At 67.0% G+C, this 8712-nt stretch overlaps 1 protein-coding gene across 1 annotated transcript; it reads left to right on the top strand.

Moving 5' to 3' along the window:
• The first annotated feature begins 301 nt into the window (after positions 1–301).
• LOC131568478 (basic proline-rich protein-like) lies at positions 302–8142 on the top strand. Its single transcript, XM_058820560.1, has 4 exons — positions 302–594; positions 3071–4154; positions 4467–4757; positions 7843–8142. Exons 1-4 carry the CDS (start codon positions 302–304, stop codon positions 8140–8142), a joined length of 1968 nt encoding a protein of 655 aa, XP_058676543.1.
• The last annotated feature ends 570 nt before the right edge of the window (positions 8143–8712 follow it).

Below are 8712 nucleotides of genomic sequence, written 5' to 3'. Positions count from 1 at the left end.
ATGAGCCCCCCAGAGATGTGAGGGACACCCTTGGGGTGAGGCCTGAGGGTTTGGGAGGGAGCACAAACCCCACAGCCCTCGCTGGACGGTGGAAATAAGGAGCCAAAAGAGGTCCTGGGTTTCCCCCTGGCCACAGCAAGGACAGGAGGTGGCTTTGGGGACACGGCTTTGGGGACACCGAGCTCCAGCAGCATCCAGCAGTGTTTTCCTGCAATTAGGAGCAGCCCAGCATTTTTCCTCATCCCACACGCGTCCGTAGCCGAACGTCCAGTCCGTGTCCCCTCCCCGGCCGGGGACATCGATGTCCTGCCCCTGCTGCCACACCAGTCACCGCCAGCCCCGCTGGGGACCACGCTTGGCCCCGAAAGCGCTGGCACCGCAGCCCGGCCCCCGCCCGGCGCGCACAGAAAGAGCCACTATGTGCCACAAGGATGTGCGACAATGGCCCGATTGTCCCCCGGAGCCACCGCGCTCCGTCCCACCCGCCCCGGGGCTGCCCCACGCGCTCGGCCCCATCAAGGGACCCTCTGTTGCCCTCGGGGGATGGCGGGGGGGGCACGGTCACCGTGGGCACCCCGGGGTGTGCGGGGACAGGTCGGGGAGTGCCACCAGTGGTGGGTGACCAGAGGGGCGATGGGGACCTGGCTGGCCACTGAAGGGGACACGAGCCTGGGGCTCAGGGCTGTGTCAGGAACTGTTCCCCAGCCTGGGATGGCTCCTGGAACCCCAAATCCTTCCTGCTGCGTTTGGAAAAGGGATTCTACTGGGCAAGAGCAGGGTCTGTCCCCATTGTCACTAGGGCTGTCCCTATGGTCACCAGGGCCATCCCTGTGGTCACCAGGGCCATCCCCACAGTCACCAGATCCCATCCCCAAGGCCACCAGGTCCCATCCTCATGGCCACCAGGCTCCATCCCCATGGTCACTAGAACCACCCCACAGCCACCAGGGCCATTTCTGTTGTCACCAGGGCCATCCCCCTGGTCACCACTGCCTCATTTTGGTCACTTTGGGACAACTCACCCTGTTTTCCCCAAGGCCAGCCCAGCTCCAGCTTCACCCCCCAAGGATCGGGCCCAACCCCACACCCCAACACCTCCCACCCCTAAAACCACCCCTAAAACCTCTCCCAAACCCTGGTAACACCGAACCCACGGGGAATGCGGCCGGTCCCGGCGCGGCCGCGGTGGCACCGAGCTGCCGGACCGCGCCGCCGCGGCTCTTGCGCCACGCCAAGGTGTGCCAGGCTGGCAATTAGCGAGGCCTTAATGAACTCCTGGGGAGAAAGGAGGCGACCGCTCCAGGAGCTCCAGGCAGGAGGTCGGCGGTGCCTTTGAAGGAGCCACCTGGGGCATCCTGAGCTGGGCAGGTTTTGGGAGAGCTGGGCGGGTTTGGGGATAGCCAGGAGGGTTTTGGGAGAGCCAGGCAGGTTTTGGGAGATCCAAGAGGGTTTTGGGAGAGCCAGGTGGGGTTTGGGAGAACTGGGAGTGTTCTGGGATAACCAGGCAGGTTTTGGGATAGCCAGGTGGGTTTGGGGAGAGCCAGGTGTGTTTTGGGATATCTGGGAGGGTTTTGGGATATCCAGGAGGGTTTTAGGAGAACCAGGCAGGTTTAGGGATATCCAGGAGGGGTTTTAGGAGAACCAGGCAGGTTTAGGGATATCCAGGAGGGGTTTTAGGAGAACCAGGCAGGTTTAGGGATATCCAGGAGGGTTTTGGGAGCGCGTTGTGGCCCAGCTGGCACAGCCGGCCCTGCCGCTGGCGGGCTGGAGGCAGCCAGGTCGATATTTTCCAACTTGAGAGCTTAAAATAGGTCATCTATCTCCATTCCTTTTTAAATCAGGTCTTGCTGCCTTGCCGAAGACAAACTTGGTTTATTAATGGGACAGCACCGACTTGAAACCTAATCCTGTTTTTTTCCCTTTTAATGAGAATAAAAGGCCATCCCGGGGCTCGGCAGCTTCCCAGGACAGCCCCCCCTCATCCCCGTGTGCTTTCTCCCAGTGAGTGGCTCCACGTGAACTGGGGAGAGGCTCCAAACTCCAGTTTGGAGCTGGTGCCACACTCAGCATCCCCCACGAGCTGTCTCCCCATGCCGAAGCCCCCAAACCCACAGGCCCCAAACCCAAACTCCCCAACCCCAAAATCCCCAAACCCACAGCCCCCAAACTCTCCAAACCCAAAGCCCCCAGACCCAAAGTCCCCAAGCCCCAAATAGCCCCCAGCCTGGCAGCTGACCCTGGATGATGGCACCGGGCAGCGCTGCCAGCCCCGGGTCACATTTGGGATCACCATCACCCCCCTGTCCCCGCGCAGGGCCCGGTGCCAGCGGTGACACGCCAAGGTCAAACCACAGAGGTCAGAGCCCTGGCAGCCAGGGCTGCCACCAGCCCAGGGTGACCGGCAGGACCCCGGGGTGACCGGCGGGGCCCCGGGTGGCACCGCGTGGCCCAGCCCGGTGCCCGTGCCAGGTTTCGCGCTGGCGAGGCGGGATTGCGGCAGCAGCCCCAAGCACAGGCTTTTCCTGTCTTTCAAGTTCAGGGTTCAGAGAGAAAGGAGGGGGGGAAAGAAAAAAAAAGGCGTGAAGAAATTCAACTTGTAAAGCAGAGACAGCAAAAAGGGTTCGGGGCAGAAGCCGTGAAGGGGTGAGGGCTTTGGGGACAGTGGGACACCGTCCCTGCCACGCAGCCCTGGGGGCGGCTGCCGGGAGGGATTTCTGCTGGCGCAGCACTAAATCCTCACCTCACGGGAGGATGGCAAAGAGCCTTCATCCCCACACGTGGTGGGTAATGAACCCCTCCAAAGTCACCCCAAATCCCTCAGCACCCCAAATCCCCCCAAATCAGCGACTCGAGCCCTGCCCCAGGTGCCGCCCCCCAGGAGGGCACATTTCACCCCAAAACAGAGCAGAAAAGCTGATTCCAAGATTCAGAGACACACACCCATCCCCGTCCCAAAATTCCGAGCGCCGGCGCCCAGCGGTACGGGGTAAGCAGGGACGGGTCCAGGAGGAACCATGATTAATGCTCCTCATCCCCGGGCCACTCCGCACACCCCAATTAACCCTTTCAGCCCGGTTAATTCCCCCGTGGCCGGGGCCGAGGAAGCCGAGTTCAAAAAACCAGGAACGGAGGGACCAATCCAGCTCTGGGGCCAGGATGTGCCAGTCCCACAGCGAGGGGTCCCCACGGCAGCCAGACCCCCGCCCCACGTCCCCCAGCGCTGTCCTCATCCCCACGCCAAGGTTTCGCCGGGATCTGGCATAAAGCGGGCAGGAAATGGGGACGTAGCCAGGGCTGGGCTGGCCTTCCTTGGCACCACGGACGAGAGACGGGAATCGCCCTCCGGGGCAGCGGCGCCGGGCGATGCCGATGCCCGCCCGAGCATCAGCAGATCCTGGGGGGCTGCTTGGGGCTGGGGGGGATGGATTTGGCTTCCAGGAGCTCCTGGCACGCCGGGGGTTGCTGCCTGCCCGGAGGCGAGCGCTGGCGGGGATGGATCGGCCGGAGCCGCACGCAGCCAGCCCGGCCGGGAGTTTCGGAGGAAGTGCGTGGGTGTCCGTGGGTCCGTCCCGGGAAGGGGCAGCGCCTTCCCGGGGTCTCCGGGCCGGATCCGGGCGCCGCAGCCCCTCCGCCCTGCCACGACGCCGCTGTGGCTGGGGACAGGCCACCGCGGCCACCAGCGCCCGTGGCGTGGCGTGGGTGGCCGGACACCCCCGGACCCGCTGGCCCTGACCCACAGCCCGGCCCCGGAGAACAGGCTCGGTCCCGGTCCGGTCCCCGAGGGCATCACCCAACACCCGGCCGCGCTGCCAGACCTCGGCGCCATCCCATACTCTCCCCGTCCCTCCCAGTTCCCTCAGTCCCTATTCCCCCAGACCTACACTCGGCCGCTACCTCCATTTCCTCCCAGACCCCATTTCCCCGAGCCTGCTCCCTCCCCAGCCCGCCCAGTGCCCCCCAGTTCCTCCCAGACCCCGCTCCGCCGAGCCCACACCCTCCCAGCCCGCCCAGTGCCCCCAGCGCCGCTCCCAGTCCCCGCTGCCGCGTCCCCGGTGTCCCCGGTGCCGCCGGTGTCGCTCACCGCGGGGGCGGACGGCGGGATCCCGACCAGGCAGAAGGCGATCCCATTCATCGAGGCGCGGCGGGCGGGCTCGGCTCGGCCCGGCCCGGCTCCGCACGGCTCGGCTCGGCTCGGCACGGCCCCGCACGGCGCTGCCCGCTGCGGCCCCGCGCGGCGCGCTCCCGCTGCGTTCGGCCCGGCGCGGCCCCGCACGGCGCGGTCCGGCTCGGCTCGGCTCGGGCTGGGCCGGCGGCGGCCCCGGCCCCGGTCGCGGCTCCGCCTCCTCCGGGCGCCCGCGGCGGCGGGCGGGGCGCGGGGCGGCTCGGCTCGGTACGGCCCGCCCGGCGGGAGGGACCGGCACGGCACCGGGATGGCGGGGTGGGAACGGGAACGGGAACCGGGACAGCGGAACCGGCACCGGGACAGCTGGAACCGGCACCGGGATGGCGGGGTGGGAACGGGAACGGGAACCGGGACAGCGGAACCGGCACCGGGACAGCTGGAACCGGCACCGGGATGGCGGGTTGGGAACGGGAACGGGAACCGGGACAGCTGGAACCGGCACCGGGATGGCGGGGTGGGAACGGGAACCGGGACAGCGGAACCGGCACCGGGACAGCTGGAACCGGCACCGGGATGGCGGGTTGGGAACGGGAACGGGAACCGGGACAGCTGGAACCGGCACCGGGATGGCGGGGTGGGAATGGGAACTGGCACCGGGACAGCAGAACCAGCACTGGCACTGGGATGGGAGCGGGATGGGCAAGAGACCCCCAGAAACAGGGAGGGACATCCAGGGACCAGGACAGGGCACACGGGGACAAGAGTGGGACACCCAGGGTGGACAGGGGACACCCAGGAACAGGATCAGGAAAGGGACACCCAGGGACTGGGACAGGGACAGGAGTGGGACACCCGGGGATGGGCAGGGGACACCCAGGGACAGGGCTGTATCACCCAGCAATGGGCAGGGGACACCCAGGCCAGGAGCAGCCAGGACAGAGGGACAGGGACCGTGAGCTGAGCAGGACGGGCACAGGGCAGCTGGCACAGGGCAGCTGGCACAGGGCAGCTGGCACAGGGCACCAGGAGAGGCAGGACAGGGAGAGCTGGACAAGCAGCAGCAGGGCGAGGCCAAGGCCGGGCACTGCCGGACACATGGACAGGAAACGCCAGGACAGAGGGACAGGAGTGACGGGGACTGGCACAGGCACACAGGGGGACGGAAACAGCCGGGTCAGGGCTGACAGACGGACAAAGGCTGACACAGAGCTGCGGGGAAAGGAAACAGCGAGGGCGGGAAACAGCTGGACAGACGGACGGACAGAGCCTGGCCTGGGAGAGTGAGGGATGGGGACAGCCAGCATGGGGACAGCCAGCAGGGCCTGGCCTGGCTCAGGCTGCCTGGACACAGCAGAGCATCCCAAGAGAAGCTGCTGAGGAAACAAATCCCACAGCTGAATTTCAGGGTGCAAATGGCACCTGAAAGGCTCCACGGTGGCAGGAGGTGACATCAATGCCGTGACACAAGCCCTGAGTCACCTGTGGCACCAGCACAGCCAGGACCCACCACCAGCCCTGGGGTGCATGAGGGGCAATTTTGGGAGGGAAATGGAGCCACGTGTGACAGGAAAGTGGGAGGAGGTGAAGAAAACTGGGAGGAATGGTGGGCACAACCCCTGGGGACACAGAGACACGGCAGGAGGGGACAGGGCCAGCACAGGGACAGGGCCGGAGGGGACAGAGCCACCTCAGGGACAGGGCTGGAGCCAGCAGGGCCAGCCAGGCGCAGAGGAGCCCAGGGAGGGGCTCAGGGCAGGGCACAGCAGGATCATCTCCCATTATCCCCTCACAGCACTCCGAGATGGCTCCTCTGCTGCTGGCAGGTGTCATTGTCCCCTCTCTGTCCCCAAACGGGACACAGCTCCATGTGTGGGACAGAGGTGGGGGCTGGAACAGACCCCCACAGCACCCCAGAATTCCAGGGGGAGGCAGCATCCCAAATCCTGCAGCTGGCACGGTGCCAAGGGCCCCGGCACCTCCACGCGATGTCCCCGCGATGTCCCCGTGTCACTGCCAGCCCCAGCCACTCCCCGAGTCCCGAGCGATCATCGGGCGTTTCCCTGCCTGCATCCCAGGTCTGCCCTCAGGGATGCCAGCCCCTGCCACACAGCATTCCTGGGAATGCCAGCCAGTGCCACCCTGTGATCCTGGGAATGCCAGCCTGTGCCACGCAGCATTCCTGGGAATGCCAGCCCTTGCCACTCCGTGATCCCAGGAATGCCAGCCCGTACCAAGCAGCACTCCTGGGAATGCTGGCCCATGCCACCTGACAATCCCGGCAATGCCAGCCGGTGCCAAGCAGCACTCCTGGGAACGCCAGCCTGTGTCCCGCCGTGATGCCAGGAATGCCAGCCCGTGCCACGCAGCATTCCTGGGAATGCCAGCCCATACCACACCACGATCCCGGGAATGCCAGCCCGCGACACCGCGGCTGCCAAGCGCGAGTTTTCCGTGACACCATTAAGAAACTCCTGTGTCAACAACAACTTCCTGCGGGCTCCGGGGCGGGCGCGGCGCCCCCAGAACAAACAAACGCCCGAGCCACCAGAACCCGGGGCTGGAGCGGGGCCACGGGGCCGGAGCCGCTCACGGGGGGCAGCTCCCACCTCTGGGCAGGGGACACCAGGGACAGGAGCAGGCAAGGGACACCCAGGGAAACACGGGCGTGGGGCCACCAAGGACATCCAGGAAACGGGAGGGACGGGGGTCACCCAGGGATGGTGGCACCCTGGTGCCACCCACAGCACCCAGGGGTGGGATGGAGGGGTTTCTCCCTCTGGAAATGGGGGTGCCAGCACTGAGGGGACCCACGGGGTCACTGCCACCACTGCTGTCCCCTGCACGGGGTCGCTGCCATCACTGCTGTCCTTTGCCTGGCCTTGGGAGTCAGGAGGGGACAAACAGCAGGATGGGAGTGACGGGAATTTTCTCCCCACAGGGCACAGCCAGGCACCCCCAGACCCCAACTGTGGCACCCACAGGGGGTCCCAATGTCACCAGACCCACATGGGACACCTCCCTGCCCGCTGTCCCCTCGCTGGGCTGTGCCAGGGCTGCCCTCTGCCTGCCCGGCCTCGCAGCACTGCCCGTCCCGCCCGGCTCCATCCCACTGGCCGCTCTCCAGAGGGACTTTCCAGGAAATGTCTCCTCGGGCTGCCTTTGGCACCGCGGGTCAGCCTGACCAACGTCCGTCCGTCTGTCCCTGCGCACAGGACAGGCCGTGGGAAGAGCAGAGAGCTCCTCCAGCTGCGCCACCCGCCCTGTCCCCTGTGGCACTGCCACTCCTGGGGCCCCTCCGGCTGTGTCCCCCACGAGGGGACACACGGCCATGTCCGGCCTGTGACACCCCCAGGCAGGATCCCGACACTCCGAGTCCCCTCTTGGTGTCCCCAGTGCCACCAGGGAGGTGACACAACCTGAGCTGGCCCCGTGGCCCTGCAGGGACAGGGACTGACCCTGACACGGGGTCAGGGACAAGGACACGGCGAGGGCTGAGCCCCATCCTGGGGTGCACAGCCCGGGGGGCTCCAGAAGAGACCCCAGCCCCATCCCCACCCGCCGGGGGGGCTCCAGGAGAGACCCCAGCCCCATCCTGGGGTGCACAGCCCGGGGGGCTCCAGAAGAGCCCCCAGGCCCATCCCCGCCCCTGGGCACGTTCCCCACAGGTGTCCCCGAGGCTCGGGTGCCACCATGCCCCAGGTGCTCCCTCCCCGCTCCAGGAATTCCCATTCTTTGTCTGGGAGCCGCACCCGCAGCCCCCCGGGCCACCGCGCCCCTGTGTCCCCACGGGCGGGGTGGGACAGGGCTCACACCCGCCAGGGCTCCCCGCGCCCCATTCCGTGCCCATCCAGCCGAACATCGCCGCCCTGCCTCCCTCCCGCGGCCGGGCAGCGCCCCCGATCCCTGCCCACCCCATTGGGGGGCAGAGCCATCGCTGCCCGACCCCCACCCCAAATCCCGGCCGCAGGAGCGGGTCTGGGGGAGCAGGAGGGGATTTGGGGGAGCAGGAGCGTTTTTGAGGGGGCAGGAGGGTTTTGGGGGGGGCAGGAATGGATCGGGGGGAGCAGGAGCGGATCCAGGGGAGCAGGAGCAGGTCTGGGGGAGCAGGAGGGGATTTGGGGGAGCAGGAGCGGATCCAGGGGAGCAGGAATGGATCGGGGGGAGCAGGAGCGGGTCTGGGGGAGCAGGAGCGGATCCGAGGGAGCAGGAAGGGATTTGGGGGAGCAGGAGGGGGTCTGGGGAGCAGGAGCGGATCCAGGGGAGCAGGAGGGGATCGGGGGGAGCAGGAGCGGGTCTGGGGGAGCAGGAGCGGATCTGGGGGAGCAGGGGTGGATCCGAGGGAGCAGGAAGGGATTTGGGGGAGCAGGAGGGGATCTGGGGGAGCAGGGGTGGAGCAGCAGCCCCCCGCCCGCCGCTCCCTGCGGAGCCGCTTCCGCGCCGCAGACAAAGGCAGCGAGAGGGGAATCCAGCCTGGGTAGAAGATGGGTTTTAACCTAATCCCGGGAATTAAAATGAAGAAAAGCAAAAGCGGGGCGCGGGGAGGAGCTGGGGGGGGCCGCGGATCGGGCGGGGCGCGCAGGGTGACCCGC

Source organism: Ammospiza caudacuta, chromosome 27 (assembly GCF_027887145.1).
Source record: "Ammospiza caudacuta isolate bAmmCau1 chromosome 27, bAmmCau1.pri, whole genome shotgun sequence".
NCBI lineage: Eukaryota > Metazoa > Chordata > Aves > Passeriformes > Passerellidae > Ammospiza > Ammospiza caudacuta.
The sequence above is the reverse complement of the archived record's forward strand: the minus strand, read 5'-3'. Positions and strand labels throughout refer to the sequence as shown.